This window comes from Oryctolagus cuniculus, chromosome 19 (assembly GCF_051225735.1).
Source record: "Oryctolagus cuniculus isolate XC-2025 breed Fujian yellow rabbit chromosome 19, ASM5122573v1, whole genome shotgun sequence".
NCBI lineage: Eukaryota > Metazoa > Chordata > Mammalia > Lagomorpha > Leporidae > Oryctolagus > Oryctolagus cuniculus.
The window spans coordinates 7,640,114-7,656,126 of NC_142885.1; the positions used below are offsets into that span (position 1 = coordinate 7,640,114).

General features: G+C 52.5%; 1 protein-coding gene across 2 annotated transcripts in view; it reads left to right on the forward strand.

Annotated features, from left to right (window-relative positions):
- LMTK2 (lemur tail kinase 2) overlaps positions 1-16,013 on the forward strand; it is an 89,848-nt gene that overhangs the window by 26,661 nt on the left and 47,174 nt on the right. For both annotated transcript variants that reach the window (XM_089320925.1, XM_051839024.3), the window contains exons 2-4: positions 2,036-2,160; positions 4,737-4,881; positions 12,758-12,831. In XM_089320925.1, the coding sequence (XP_089177051.1) occupies positions 2,036-2,160; positions 4,737-4,881; positions 12,758-12,831 (344 nt within the window). The remainder of the gene's footprint in view (positions 1-2,035; positions 2,161-4,736; positions 4,882-12,757; positions 12,832-16,013) is intronic.

Sequence of the window (16,013 nt, forward strand, 5' to 3'; positions counted from 1 at the left end):
CGCTGTGGCCGGCGCACTGCGCTGATCCGATGGCAGGAGCTAGATTGCCTGGATTCTAACCCAGAGTGAATATCCATGCAGCCATAGCTGATAGGAGTGACTGGGAGGGGGAAAGGAGAATGCTCCCTGTAGCGTTCTAAACAAATGTAGAAGGAGGCGCACGTGTGGAAAGTCACCACTGAAAGATGGTGTGCACTGCAGTGGGCATGCTGCACTGACAGATGTGGAAATTTGTTTGCAAAACTTTAAGGGGAATCGAGGTATTTGCATCACCCTGAGTATTTATTAATCACTAGTGTCTTCTACATATTCCTGTGAGCTCTGAATGGTCCTAACTCCCTCCCTGGGTGCGTGCTGGACTTAGTGAGTTGCGCTCAAGGCACAGAGCCTTTGCAGGGAAAAGTGTGGAGGTCAGGCGTATGATGAGAGCTCGCCTGCCCCGGGATGGCCCCGTGCCCTTGCTGGGCTGCAAGGAGAGGGGCTCTTCACCCTGTGGAGTTCTAGCTTCTTCCCCGTATGTGTAAGCTCAGTGGAACCCAGAGTGAGGAGCGCCTGACAGACAGCGGCCCGGTACTCTTTGTAAGTGCCAGAGTTGAAAACACAGGAGAGCCTGAGACAGTCTGTCAGAGGCTGGAGGAGATGAGGGCGTGTGCTGATTAAATGCAGCCTTAGCAGCCTGGGTCGACTCTTGGACTTGCTGGTGAAGATGAGAAGAGCCGCAGTAAACCTGCAGTTGCATGAATGGCGGTGTATCAGAGGCGGGCATTGGTGTGTTGGTTAGGATGCCACTTGGGACGCCCGCATCCCATACTGTAGTGCCTGGGGGTGAGCCCTGGCTCTGCTGTCAAGTCCAGCTTCTTTTTTTCCTTTTTTTTTTTTTTTGGACAGGCAGAGTGGACAGTGAGAGAGAGAGACAGAGAGAAAGGTCTTCCTTTGCCGTTGGTTCACCCTCCAATGGCCGCCGCGGCCGGCGCGCTGCGGCCGGCGCACCGCGCTGATCCGATGGCAGGAGCCAGGAGCCAGGTGCTTTTCCTGGTCTCCCATGGGGTGCAGAGCCCAAGCACCTGGGCCATCCTCCACTGCACTCCCTGGCCACAGCAGAGGGCTGGCCTGGAAGAGGGGCAACCGGGACAGAATCCGGCGCCCCAACCGGGACTAGAACCCGGTGTGCCGGCGCCGCTAGGCGGAGGATTAGCCTAGTGAGCCGCGGCGCCGGCCTTTTCCTTTCTTTTTTAAAGGTTTTATTTATTTATTTGAGAGGTAGAGTTACAGCGAGAGGAAGAGACAGAAGGGTCTTCCTCCCGTTGGTTCACTTACAAAATGGCTGCAGTGGCTGGAGCTGCGCCGATCTGAAGCCAGGAGCCAGGAAGCTTCTGGGTCTCCCATGCAGGTGCAGGGGCCCAAGCACTTGGGCCATCCTCTACTGCTTTCCCAGGCCACAGCAGAGAGCCGGATTGGAAGAGGAGCAGCCGGACTAGAACCGGCACCCACATGGGATGCCGATGCCCTAGGCAGAGGATTAACTTATTGTGCCATGGTGCTGGCCCCTAAGCCCAGCTTCTTGCTGATGTCCACCCTGAGAGGCAGCAGGTGACGACTCAAGTGTTGGGTCCCCACCACCCTGTGGGAGACTTGGATTGAGTTCTTGGCCTAGCTCCAACTGCACATCTAGGGAGTGAAACAGTAGGTGGGAAATACCTGTGTGTGTGTCTCCTTTCCTCTCAAATAAAATAAATAAAAATTTAAAACAGCGTTCTGCCGATGTTCCTGCTAAGGTTTTGAGTCTATGCCATGGTGAGGTGAGATGGTAGCAGTAGTGGCTGGGTGAGAGTATACAGGAGCTGAGAGTTCTTATGTCTAAGAGAATTTCAAAATAACGACACTTAGCACCACCTGCCCACCCTGGGCTGGTCGTCAGTGTTATCCTGGGCTCATCCTGCTCCCACTGACTGGTGGGGAGAGGAAGGAGGTATTGGTTCACTGAAGTTGACTTGGGGATGGGTGTGTGTTTAACATTATTTCTTTCTCTTCCCAGGGGAGGCCCCTGCTGTGGAAGTCCCCTCGTCTTTTGTGATCCTGTCTCTGTGCAGTTTGATGATCCTGATAGTGTTAATTGCAAACTGCATATCCTGCTGCAAGGACCCAGAAATAGACTTCAAGGTGAGCGCGGCTGGTGGGGGCGCTGGGACTCTCTCTGTGCTGTGTCTCCTAGCCCCTTCCCCGCCCCCCTCCCGGGTGGGGGTGGGGGCCGGGGCAGACTTTGCCGTGGGCCCAGGTAGCCGGAAGTAGTGAATACTGTGGCCCCTGTGGTCTCTGGCACAGCCACTGAGCTTCCAAGCCTGCCGTTGAGCGCCGCATCGGCGTTCAGTGCTGTGAACAAACGGTCCTGGGCTTGTGCCCGTAACACTTGACTTAAAAACCGGGCAGCAGGCCGGCGCCGCGGCTCACTAGGCTAATCCTCCGCCTTGCGGCGCCGGCACACCGGGTTCTAGTCCCGGTCGGGGCGCCGGATTCTGTCCCGGTTGCCCCTCTTCCAGGCCAGCCCTCTGCTGTGGCCAGGGAGTGCAGTGGAGGATGGCCCAGGTGCTTGGGCCCTGCACCCCATGGGAGACCAGGAAAAGCACCTGGCTCCTGGCTCCTGCCATCGGATCAGCGCGGTGCGCCGGCCGCAGCGCGCCGGCCGCGGCGGCCATTGGAGGGTGAACTAACGGCAAAAGGAAGACTTTTCTCTCTGTCTCTCTCTCACTGTCCACTCTGCCTATCAAAAAAAAAAAAAAAAAAAAACAAAAAAAACGGGCAGCTTGGGTTTGGTCCTCCTGGTGCAGCTGCCAGCCGTGCCGAGGAGCACCATGACCCACAACCGCGAACATCGCGTGGTCGAGAGAGCAGGGTATTTTGGTTTTGCTCTTCAGCCTTTTGTAGGTGGGTGAGCTTCTGATGGTTGAGATTCAGGCAGAGGGATCCCCGGTGTGTGTCGTGTTTGTGGTTGTAAATCCCCAGCCTGGGGAAGGGTCCGTCCTTGCAGCACACGGACGGCATCTGCATCAGCCGGCCGAGAATCCCACCCAGGGGCCTGCAGCAGCAGAACACACAGGGGAACTGAGAGGCCTGTCTCGCAGCTAAAACCTTCTCACCGGACCTGATTCCCAGAGCCTCGGGCGGTTCTGCCTGGAGTCCAGTGGCAGCCCTGGGCAGTCCAGGAGCAGGGATGTCACACACATGAGGGCAGAGCAGGCCCCATCACTGCAGGCACTTCCGTGAGAGCCAGTGAAGAGGACACCACTGGGGGCCCCGCGTCTGTCTGCCTGAGGGACTTTGCCCAGAAACTGGCCATCTGGGGACAAAGATAAAGTCTGATGAGCGTTGCTGATACTGGATTGCAGCCTGACTCTCGGTTTACCTGATGGCTTACCTCTGGGTCCCAGTGCTGAAGGAGGGAGGGGGTGCATTGTGATGCAGATTCAGCCGCCAGGGTGGTGCGGAGGCGCCCCCTGGAGTCTGTGCAGCTGGGAGTCCTGTGCAGTCCTAGGGCGGCACACCTGCCTGTGGAAGGCACTCGGGGATCCAGAAAGGAAGCAGCAGCCACTGGCGCAGCTGTGAAAGTGACCCTGTCTTACTCATTTTTTAGTGACTGTTCCATGTGGCCTCTCTGATTCTCTAGAATCATCCGCAGGTGCATCACGCTCTGCCGGGGTTTTGAGCGCCGTTGTTTGCAAGGGCGAAGTCGTTTTAATGAGAAGCTCAGGAGTATCCAGAGAGAGAACGCAGCCATGCTCTGTTGAGAAGTCCCTCCCAGCCCCACGTGGGTCCCGCTCCCTGCCCTCACGGCACATAGCAGTGATGTCCTAATGAGGCATGTGTAGTGCATGTGCAGACCTGCGTGTTAGAGAGCTGCCGTTGTGACTTAGTTCCCTGCTCGGGCTGGGTGGGGATGAAGGGGAGGTGGTCGCACGGGGAGTGAAGAGAAGAAAGTTCATAGAGAAGTGGGAATGGGCGGGCCACTGAGCTGCTCTCCGCTGCGGTAGCTGTGCAGGAGGGGCTGCTGCTGGATCTGAGTGCGTGCGTGGATGACTGACTCCGTGCTGACTGTACAGACACGGAGGTCCAGGCTCCCCCAGCTCCACAGCCTTCCGGAGCCTCCTTGGTTTTAGGGTTGTCACCGCGAGAAAGCCAGCCCTTCTTGGGAGTTAACTGCGCTCCTTGCTACACATCTTTGCTGACCTTTGTGGTTCGGATTCTGACGATTTTCCTACCCAGTTTAGTAGTTTTCCCATTGTTTCCTTTTCTAGAGAAATAGGACTTTACTTAAATATTTTAGCTGTCTTTATTTTGATAGAAGTCACATTGCAATATGAATGCATATGCAGTTGACAGAGTGGGCTTGTTTTGGATTCAGTGTGCAGAGACATTTGTGAAAGTGAAAAATGCTTGTAAAGGAACTGCTTACCCTTATAAATTTAAACTTTTGAGCCCAGTTCATGGTCATTTCTGGAAAATTTTACATTTGACTTCAAGCTATCTGTTTAAAAATTTATGTAAAATCTGTATAATCTGTTATCACATTGGATTCTGCTACTTGGAGCTGGGAAACACCTAATTTTTTTTTGCTTCAAATAGATAACATGGCAGTTGGGGTGGGTGGAGGTAGTAACGGCAGCATATTCCAAACTTGTGAATGACTGTTCCCGCGCTACGTGTCAGCCAGTGGGTGTTAATGCTTGCTCTGTTGATTTTAGGAGTTCGAGGATAACTTTGATGATGAGATAGATTTCACACCACCAGCGGAAGACACCCCCTCCGTCCAGTCCCCAGCAGAGGTCTTCACTGTCTCGGTGCCAAACATCTCCCTGCCTGCTCCGTCGCAGTTCCAGCCGTCTGTAGGTAAGGCCTGGCGTCCTGACGCCGTGTTCTCCTGCGCGCTCTCTGAGCGAGCCGCGAGGCTGGGAGAAGCGGGGGCCCGTCTGCTGGCGTCCTGAGAAGCGGGGGCCCGTCTGCTGGCGCCCTGCGCGTGTTTGGGTGTGTTCTTCAGGTTGGCTTGTCACAAGCTGCTCACAAGAGAGGTTTGGTTAGAGGTGAATTGATTTCTTGTTACAAGATCGAGTATGACTAGTAGATCAAGAAGTGGGTTTGGCAAGCCTGCTGAAATAAGGCTGTCTGAGTCTTTGTAGGCGCTAAGCCTGTCTCTGCTGGAACTCCACGCTGCGTGGGTGTTTAGGGCAGGGTAAACCCCAGGGTTTGTTGTGCCTGAATAAAGGAAAGGGTGAGACGAAACATGAGACACGCCTGGTGCGTTCTATAGGAAAGACGTGTAAAGTCGTGCGTGTTTACTATTTGTAGACTTCGCAGTGTGTAAAAACATGACGTGCGTGTTTAGCTTTAATTTCTGTAAATAACGATGCTTTTACTTCAGACCGAAACACTGAGGCTTGGAAGGATTCTGATGTATCCGCGGAGCAGCTTATTTCTAAATGGAAATGCTTTCTCGTTTCTCCTTTTGTAACTGGCTTCGCCGTGTACTTAAGGAAAGCCCCGAGAGACCTGCCGGCTGCATGAGTTCATTTCCGATGGTGGAATCCTGGCTCTGGGCCGTCTTGGCAGAACAGGGGAGTTCCCAGACCGCGGGCAGTCGGGGAGAAGCTGAGCTTGGCGATGGCCGGAGCCAGGCCTGGAGCCCATCAGCGTTTTTCACGCCTTCCTCTTTCAGACAGCATTGCTCCTCTGCAGAGGACACGGCTGCGGGCAGTGCCAGGTCCGTGTCCACGTCCGTGTCCACGCAGACTGATGACCAGAGAGGAAAGAGGTTGCTGTCTCCTCAGCGCAGAGACACCCTGGAGAGGCGTTGGGGACGCACCGCCCACCTCTCGCACGACGCGCGGCCCTCACTGCGGGCAGAGTGCCGGGGCAGATGAGAGACTGCAGATACAGCGGGGTGGCAGGGGCACAGACAGACAGGGCGGCCTGGGCAGCGTCCTGATTGTGTCCTCCTGATGGGGCGGAATCCCTCAGGTTGCTCTGCGTAGAATGCTCCCAGGGTTCATTTCGATCGTCTGCCGACAGGAGTCCCTTCCAAGCGTGGCACCAGATATAGAAGGAATAATAGGAAATTGCCAAATCTTACTCATAAAATGAAGCAATCACCATACACAGATTAGGTTTAGTAGCAAAGATATTTGTAAACTACAAAAAAGACTAAAAGCTGTTAAATATTAAGATCACAAACAAACAGGGGCCGCCATTGTTGTGCAGTGGGTTAGGCCATCGCCTCTGTTGCCAGCATCCCATGGGGAGTGCCGGATTAAGTCCTGGCTGCTCCATTTTTGATCCAACTCCCTGCTGATGTGCCTGGGAAAGCCTCTGGTGATGGCCTAAATGTTTGGAGACCTGGATAGAGTTCATGACTGGCCTGGCTCAGCCCTTGGCCGTTGGAGCCACCTGGGGAGTGAACGAGTAGATGGAAGGTCTCTCCCTCTCTCTCTCTTCCTTTTCCTCTCCCTCTCCCTCAATCTGTCTAACTCTGACTTTCAGATAAATTAAAAACAAGCAAACAAGCAAGCTGAGGACATGAAAGAAGAAACTCAAGGGAAGAAATTCAGATGGCCAATAGAGATAAGAACCTCATTATTAACTAAAGAAATACACACTTAAAATGTTAACAGACAGAAATGAAAGGAAGTGGCCCCCAGGTGGTGACTCATGACCAGTGAGTGTGAAGAGCAGGGGTAGGCCCTGCTTGCTCTCACTGTGAGTGGGCGTGGTCCTCCCGCAGTGCCATCTGAGCATGGGTGGGTGCCAGCACATAACACTTGACTGGGCAGCTCCCCATGGAGTCATTTGCCTTTAGAGAGTCATTGAGGGGCCAATGCCGTGGCATAGCAGGTAAAGCCACCACCTGCAGTGCCAGCATCCCATATGGGCACCAATTCAAGTCCTGGCTGCTCCACTTCCAATCCAGCTCTCTGCTATGGCTTGGGAAAGCAGTAGAAGATGGCCCAGGTGCTTGGGTCCCTGCACCCTCGTGGGAGATCCAGAAGAAGCTCCTGGCTCCTGGCTTCGGATTGGTACAGCTCCGGCTGTTGCAGCCAGCTGGGGAGTGAACCAGCGGATGGAAGTCCTCGCTCTCTTCTCTCTGCCTCTCCTCTCTGTGTAACTCTTTCAAATAAATTAAAAAAAAAAAAAAAGTCATTGAGTGAGTGTACAGACGCAGATGCATGCTTGTAAAGGGATTTATCTCCGCACTGTTTGGCAGTGTGGAATGGAAGCAGTGCGGTGGAGTGGGACGTGTTCCAAGAAAGGCAGAGGTGAGCTGTAGTTGAAGTGGAGGTGTCGTGTATTACGTGAGGAAGGCAGCACGTATTTACCAGGGAGTCTGGGACTCCACCAGTTTTTCCTTTTCTCTCTCTTTAAATGCCTGTCATTTCATTTTTGTAAAATAACATGTTCACATAAGAAACCAAAGTGGGAAAAGGTGTCTCGTGTGAGCATCTCCCTCCAGTGTTTGAACCGGATGCCTCTTTGCAGCCTTCGCTGTCTGAGGTGAGAAGCACTCCTCTTGGTTTCTTGTACGTGTTGCCAGACACGCTTGATGCAGAGACCCATCCTCTTTGTCTGAAAATTTATTTTTAGTTTTAAAAGGACTAGTTTTGTAGAGTGGTCTTAGGTTCACTGCGGCATCGAGGGAATGGTTGAGAGGCATCCAGGATACCCTTTGCCCCCGCACAGGCACAAAGCCCCACGTTTTTACTCGAAGATGACAAAGTAACATAATATACGTTATCCCGCGTCTTGCTTTTCTCACTCCCATATAGCGTAGTCAGCCTACCTTGTCGACAGAGTGGGCTGATTATTCTTGCTGGTTCATTCATGCTGTTGCAAGTGTGTGGACATCACGCAGCTTACTTAACCAGCCTCCTGTTGATGGACATTGGTTGTTTTTAATCTTTGCTGTTGTCTTGCACACTGTTACGCTGGTGTGTTGTTAGCTGGGGCTGGCGCTGTGGCACAGCGGGTTAACATCCTGGAGCGCAGGCATCACATATGGGCACTGTTTCGAGACCCAGCTGCTCCACTTCCGATCCAGCTCTCTGCTGTGGCCTGGGAAAGCAGTAGAAGATGGCTCAAGTCCTTGGGCCCCTGCACCCGCGTGGGAGACTCAGAAGAAGCTCCTGGCTCCTGGTTTCGGATCAGCACAGTTTCAGCTGTTGTGGCCATTTGGGGTGTAAACCATCAGATGTAAGACCTCTCTCTCTCTCTCTACCTCTCTTCTCTCTTTCAAATAAATAAATAAATATTTTTTAAAAACAAAGAACATGTTTATTTGAGAGAGAGAAAGAGTGAGCAAGTGTGCTCCGATCTGCTGGTTCACTCCCCAGATGCCTACAAGGGCTGGGGCCAAAGCCATGTTTCCCACGTGGGTGGCAAGAACCCAGTTATCTGAGCTAACACCATTGCCTCCCAGGGTCTGCATTAGCAGGAAGCTGGAATCAGGAGCTGGAGCCAGGCATTGAACCCAGGTACTCTGATAGGGGACCAGGCATCCTAAGCAGCATTTTTACTGCCAGGCCAAAAACCTGCCCCTTGGAGAATAAATTTTAAGGGAGTCAAGAGTACATTTGTTTATGACTTTAATAGATAACTGCCAACATACCAACGAGCAGTACATCCGGGGGTTGCACCAGTTTATATGCTTGCCAGTTGGGTGCCAAATACTATACTATTGAAACTAAGTTGGTATCAGGTTCAAACTAGATTGTGACAAATTTTGGATATTATCTATAATATCCATGGTAACTACTAAAAATTTATGGAAAAGGAAATGAATTAAAGTGGTACACTAAATGCAAATCAGTCACAACACACAAAAGATATTTTGGTGAACGGGGTTCCTGATTTTTAATATAACTTATCTAACAGTCCTTTTGTTTATTTAAAAAATTTTAAAGATTTATTTATTTGAAAAAGTTAAAGGTCTTTTTTTCTTTTTAAGATTTATTTATTTATTTGAAAGAGTTACACAGAGAAAGAAGGAGAGGCAGAGAGAGGGAGAGGGAGAGGGAGAGGGAGAGAGAGAGAGAGAGAGAGAGAGGTCTTCCATCTTCTGGTTCACTCCCCAGTTAGCTGCAGTGGCTGGAGCTGAGCCAATCCGGAGCCAGGAACCAGGAGCTTCTTCCAGATCTCCCATGTAGGTGCTGGGGCCCAAGGACTTGGGCCATCTTCCACTGCTTTCCCAGGCCACAGCAGAGAGCTGCATCGGAAGTGGAGCAGCTGGGACTTGAATTGGCGCCCATATGGGATGCTGGCACTGCAGGTGGCGGCTTTACCCACTATACCACAGCACCGGCCCCAGAGAGAGAGGTCTTCCATCTGCTAGTTCACTCCCCACATGGCTACAATGGCCAGAGCTGAGCTCATTTGCCAGGGGCTTCTTCCAGGTCTCCCACACGGGTGCAGGGGCCCAAGCACTTGGGCCATCTTCTACTGCTTTTCCAGACCATAGCAGAGAGCTGGATCAGAACTGGAGCAGTTGAGACTCAAACTGGCTCCCATATGGCACCCAGCATTGCAGGCCAGGGCTTTAACAACCACTATGCCACAGCACTGGTGCCTTTATTTTTTTTTAACAAGTAAAAATTTGACAGTTTTTTTAGAGTTCTATATTTGTGTCTTAACAAATCCTTCCTATTCTGTAATAAAAATAGTTGTTTTTTTTTGTTTTTTTTTGTTTTTGTTTTTGTTTTTGGACAGGCAGAGTGGACAGCGCGAGAGAGAGAAAGAAAGAAAGGTCTTCCTTTGCCCTCCAATGGCCGCTGCAGCTGGTGCGCTGCTGCTGGCACACCGCGCTGATCCGATGGCAGGAGCCAGGTGCTTCTCCTGGTCTCCCATGGGGTGCAGGGCCCAAGTACTTGGGCCATCCTCCACTGCACTCCCGGGCCACAGCAGAGAGCTGGCCTGGAAGAGGGGCAACTAGGACAGAATCTGGCACCCAGACCGGGGCTAGAACCTGGTGTGCCGGCGCTGCAAGGCGGAGGATTAGCCTATTGAGCCGTGGCGCTGGCCAAAATAGCTTATTTTTTAAAAAAAGTTTTAGGGTTTTGCTTTGACATTAACCCCATCACCTGTCTTGAGTTGATTTCTGAGTGTGGTGGTGTGGGGTCCAGGTTGCTGCTGGTGTGATGGCTGTACTTCTCGATTCATTCATTCTTCGTCCTTCCTTTCTCTTACGCGTTTGTATGGGTGGATCCATTCTAGGCTTTCTAGTCCGTCTGTCTGGTTTTTATTTTAAACAAGTGTGTCTTTAAAAATGTAAAAATTTTCTTTATTTGAAAGACCGAGAGAGAGAGAGAGAGACAGACACAGCACAGACAGAGCTCTTCGGTCTACTCGTTCACTCCCTGAGTGCCTGTAATATCCGGGGCTGGGCCAGACCGAAGCCAGGAGCTGGACACTCAGTCCAGGCCTCCTGTGTGGGTGGCAGGGACCTCGGTACTTGGGCCCTCACGGGCTCTTCCCAGGGTGTGCATTAGCAGGAAGCTGGACTCGGACACAGGCCCCCTGTCTGCGTTGCAGGCATCCCAGGAAGCACCTTGACTGCCTTGCCGAGCCCCCTCCTGTCTGCGCTCTTGTCCTTAGTTAATTTGTCTGTCTGTCTGTCTCATTACTGTGGTCTGAACTATAATTGCTTCATAATAAGGTTTGCAAATGTTTGCTCCCGGTTCTGGGGGTTCTCTCTCTACTCCCTTGATATAGTAGTGTCCTTTGGTTCAAAAGTTTTAAATATTGATGATGTCCAGTTTATCTATGGTGTCCTGTTTGAAAAACTCCTCCTAAACCTGGATCATGCAGATTCACCCTTGTGAGTTGTATGATTCAGCCTCAGCTTAGCTTTTTGACCCCCTTTGAGTTACTGTTTCATAGGGAAGGTAGGAGTGAGACTCGATTCTTTATCGTGTGAACACCTGCGAGTCTGGCAGCAGAGTGGGAAAGGTGCTGCACTTCCCCACTGACTTGTCTCTCGCCTCTTGAGAAAGTCACTTCTTGAGCCGGCGCCGCGGCTCACTAGGCTAATCCTCTGCCTTGCGGCGCCGGCACACCGGGTTCTAGTCCCGGTCGGGGTGCCGGATTCTGTCCCGATTGCCCCTCTTCCAGGCCAGCTCTCTGCTGTGGCCCAGGGAGTGCAGTGGAGGATGGCCCTGCACCCACATGGGAGACCAGGAGGAAGCACCTGGCTCCTGGCTTCAGATCAGCGCCGTGTACCGCGGCCATTGGAGGGTGAACCAATGGCAAAAAGGAAGACCTTTCTCTCTGTCTCTCTCTCTCACTGTCCACTCTGCATGTCCAAAAAAAAAAAAAAAAAAAAGAAAGTCACTTCATGTTTGTGGGGTTTATTTGTGGACTCAGTTGCATTCTGCTGATTTATTTGCCTATCTTTAGGCCAGTATCATACATACTATCTCAGTTATTGTAGCTTTAGTTTTATAATAAGTTTTGAAATTCAGAAGCTTTGAAATCTAACTTTGTTTTTCTTCTCAAGGCTTCCGGCTGCTCGAGATCCCTTGCGATTCTGTATGAATTTTCAGATCTGTTTTTCATTTCTGCAAAATGGGCCATTGAGGTTTTAATAGGGATTTTTTGGGAGGGGGTGTGCCATTTTGATTCCCTTCTTATTCCCTTTTCAGTGTATTGTTTAGACATTTTCTTGGCGATTAGGATGAAGATGCAGTTAGCCTCCTGCCTGTGTGACGGTTGATCTTGAAGTGACAGCCACTTGGCCCTGGAGGCCTACCAAGTCTGTTCCTGTATAGCTCCGTCCTTTCCTTCTATGTTATTTTCACAAGCTGCATCTTTGCTCATCCTGTGTTTGAGTGATCATGTTTTATTTTTAAAGATTTATTCATTTATTTGAAAGGCGGCGTTACAGAGAAAGAGTTCTTCCACCTGTTGGTTCACTCCCCAAATGGCCTCAACAGCCAGGGCTGAACCAGGCCAAAGCCAGGAACTCCATCCAGGTCTCCCACGTGGGTGCAGGGGCCCAAGCACTTGGGCCATCTTCCGCTGCTTTCCCAGGATGGCAGCAGGGAGCTGGATCAGAAGTGGAGCGTCTAGGACATGGACTGGTGTCCGTATGGGATTCTGTTCCTTTGACTTCTGCTGAAAGGTCCCCTCTAATGTTTACTGCGGGGCAGACCCGCCGGCAGCAGCCCCAAGCCTTGGTTTCCCTGATGGTGTCTGATGCCACCTTCAGTCGTGCCTCATGGAGCGTCTTGGTTCTCAGGTGTTTCCTTTCGGCACCCAGCAGGTGCGTCAGCCCTTCTGCTCTGGCGTCTTGAGGTTTGTGAGGAGCCGTCCCTCGTGGTGAGCCCCGCTCTGACCACTTTCAGGGGTCTCTTACTTGAGTTTGCCGAGCCTTCTGTACGTGTAGATGTATGTCCTTCAGCAGGTCTGGGGACATTCCTACTGTCACGTCTCCTGGTGTTTTTTTCTGCCTCTTTCTGTCTCTTCTGGAAATTCCGTTGTGTAGACGTTGGCCCACTCGCTGGTGTGCCCACCCTGGAGTAACCGGCTTAGACCGGAAAGCGGGACACGAATCTGAAGAATCAGAGTAGAGTACTCGAGCAGAATGTCACCAGTTTCAAAACTGCAAACTCGCTGTGGAAGACAGTGGTTTATGTGTTTATTTCTACCTTAAGTAGTGTTTGTGTTTTACAGGTTACGCGTTGTAGCCACAAATACTTGATTTTTCATCATGTTCTTTTCTCTACAGAAGGCTTGAAGTCTCAAATAGCCCGCCACAGTCTCAACTACATACAGGAGATCGGAAACGGATGGTTTGGAAAGGTAAAAACCCTCCTAATCATACTGTTGACTTTAAGGCTGGGTAAGAGCTGTAGCACGTGACGTCGTGCATTCTCTGTGGACACTGTGCCGGGCAGTGCGCCTCCCCACTCCCCTGCAGCCACAGGGGCCTGCGAGGTCCTCGTTCCTGGATGTGTAGTGTTCCGAGAGCCTGGTCTTACTCCATGGAGGCTGCAGTGGCAGAATTCCATGGACCAGGTGGAAGGCCAGGGTCACGCGGGTGAAGGCCCACTCAGGTGCATAGGTGGTGCCTCAAGCAGCTCCCTCTTCAGACGGCCTGGAATCCCATCCCTCCCAGCGACACACCCCCTTTCCATCATGCTGGTGCAGGAGTTTGGGGCGGGGTACGAATGTTTAAACCATGGCAAGGTGCGTTCAGAAAAGTTTTTATCAGAAAATTTTCCCATTGTTGGGCTAAGAACAGCAAGAAGAGAAGAGAGGTTTAGAACTCAAGTGCTCTTTACCCTCCTCACGCTAAATGATTTTCTTCTTTTCCCCCTCTTTCCCTCTCTTCCCTGTCAAAGCTTCTAAACCAGCCGAGAGCTATAGGTGCAGGCAGTCTTCCTGTACTGAAGTCCACAGCAGATGCCCTCTTCGTCACGGCCCAGTGTTAACAGAGCTTGGTCGGTCTTTTCACCTGGCGTGGTCCAGAAGGCAAGAACTAGCAAGTGGCTAGCCCGCGGCACTTGCCTGTGAGAGGTCCCTAACTGAAGTGGCTAGCCACAGCACTCGCCTGTGAGAGGTCCCTAACTGAAGTGGCTAGCCGCAGCACTCGCCTGTGAGAGGTCCCTAACTGAGAGGTGGAGGTGCTGTGAGCATGGCGGTTGCAGTTAAACCTGCAGGGCGGCCAGCTGCCTCACGCCGCTTGTCTTTGCGTTTTTGCTGGCCTGGTAGTTCTTCCTCTTTCGTTCGTCCAAGCTCTGTTACTTAGCAGGGCTTCTAAGCCATGTAGTAAAACCTCTTTAAGCACCCAGTGTTGTTCTTGGTGCCGGGAAGCTGGGTGAGTTCGCAGGCCTTGTGCAGTGCTGGAAGCGGAGCAGCCAGTGATCAGAGTTGGACGTAAGAGGTGTGTTGGGGAAGCGGGATCAGAGGCGTGTAGTGAGCCCGGTGACACAGGGCACGACGAGACTCGGACCAGGGATGAAGTGCAGAAATACTCTCTCTGGAGGCTGAGAAAAGTGACGCAGTCTGAGAACTGCTGTGGTGGTTTCGCTGTGGAGGGCCAGGTGAGAGCAAGGAGGTGGGTTAGAAGCCTGCCACGAGCACCCAGGCAGGGCCTGGGCAGGCGTGCACCTGCCAGGAGGCGGTGTGAGCACGCCTGGTGTGGGATAGGACCAGGTGTGGAGTCTGGAAGAAGAGGCTCGAATGACAGTTTACGGTCTTATGAACTGGAAGGGCGGAGTCGCCTTCAGCCTAAGTGTGGGAGAGAGACGGCAGGGAAGCAGGCTTGGAGGAGGAAGCCAGGCGGTCCCATTTGGCTGCGTGAGCGTGAGACAGCTAAGGCTCTTAGCCATCTTAGATGTCAGGCAGGCAACAGGAAATACCAGCCAAGCATTCAAGAGGGATTCCAGGCCAGAGAGCGTGCAGATGGCTTTTTTTTATTTTTTGACAGGCAGAGTGGATAGTGAGAGAGAGAGACAGAGAGAAAGGTCTTCCTTTTGCCGTTGGTTCACCCTCCAATGGCCGCCGTGGCTGGCGCGCCGCGTTGATCCAAAGGCAGGAGCCAGGTGCTTCTCCTGGTCTCCCATGGGGTGCAGGGCCCAAGCACTTGGGCTATCCTCCACTGCACTCCCAGGCCACAGCAGAGAGCTGGCCTGGAAGAGGGGCAACCGGGACAGAATCCGGCGCCCCGCCAGGACTAGAACCCGGTGTGCCGGCGCTGCTAGGTGGAGGATTAGCCTAGTGAGCCACAGTGCCAGCCAGCAGATGGCATTTAAACTACGAGTCTGGAGAGTGTCAAGGTGGAGGACAGGGAGGGGTCTGAGGATCGAGCTGGAAGCCCCGTGGCCAGGGGTGGGGGGGTGGGGGGGTGTCAGGGAGGTCAGCTGCAGCGAAGGCTGCTGCTCAGCAGGTCAGAGGCAGACTGGAGAGGCTGGGGGGGGGGGCAGCATGAGATCCGTGTGCTGTTGGGCTGGGGAGGGGATGGTAGTGGCATCTCTACGTGAAATGGGTTCGAGAGAGAGGGGGGGGGGGACATTTCCATCTGTTGGTTCATTCCTCACATGCCTGAATTAACCAGGGCTTGACCAGGCTGGAGTCTGGAACCCAGTCTGGTCTCTCACATGGGTGGCAGGGACCCAAGTACTTGAGCCACCAACGGCTGCTTCTTGGGGCGCGCATTGGCAGGAAGCTGGAATCAGGAGCAGAGCTAAGAACTGAGCCCGGGCGGTCCCACAGGTGTCTGCAGCTTCATACGTGATGGAGGAGGAGGCCTGCCCGTGGGTGTGGGCGGTAACCAGAGGAGCAAGGGGATGGGGTTGATGGCGAGGGTGGAGGAGTTGGTCTTGGGGGCCGCGGCAGTGTCGTGTCTTCAAATGGGAGCAGAAGCAGGTGCCTCCGCTGGTGTCAGAGGAAGTTGTCGGTGAGTGAGAGGCTGATTCCTCACTTGAAGGGAAGGCTAGAAGGCCGTGTGGGGAGTTTGCCCGGGAGAAGGGGTGGATGAGTGGTCTGGGAGAGTGCAGCAGCAGGGACGTGGTGGGCAGTGCTGAGGCCCCTGCCTGCCTGACAAGGGATTCGCCATGCTGAGTCTGGGCTCTTCCCCACTGCTAGCACTGCTGGTTGAAGCTGGCCAGCCCTCAAGTTTGGCTAAGCTAATCCAAGGGTATTTTAAAAGGTTCATGGAAAAATGAAATTTAATATAAATTTATTTTGGTGTAAAATTTTTTTTGAGATCCACACATAGATTTTCATAGTACATATTTCCCATGGATTTTTTTTTGTAGGTTTCCACATATGCATGGATTTCAAAGTTTTTTTGTTTGTTTTGTTTTTGGACCAAAATATACTTTTATTCCCATGTAGTGGGGTGAGGTAGGCGGGAAAGTGGTACCGCCAGTGGTTGGAATGTTGGAGGGGTTGACTGGAGGAAACAAAGGGCGGCAGATGAGTCAGAATTCAGGGTTTGGGGCCCCAGAGAATGATGGGCAAGGGTTGGCCCCAGGGCA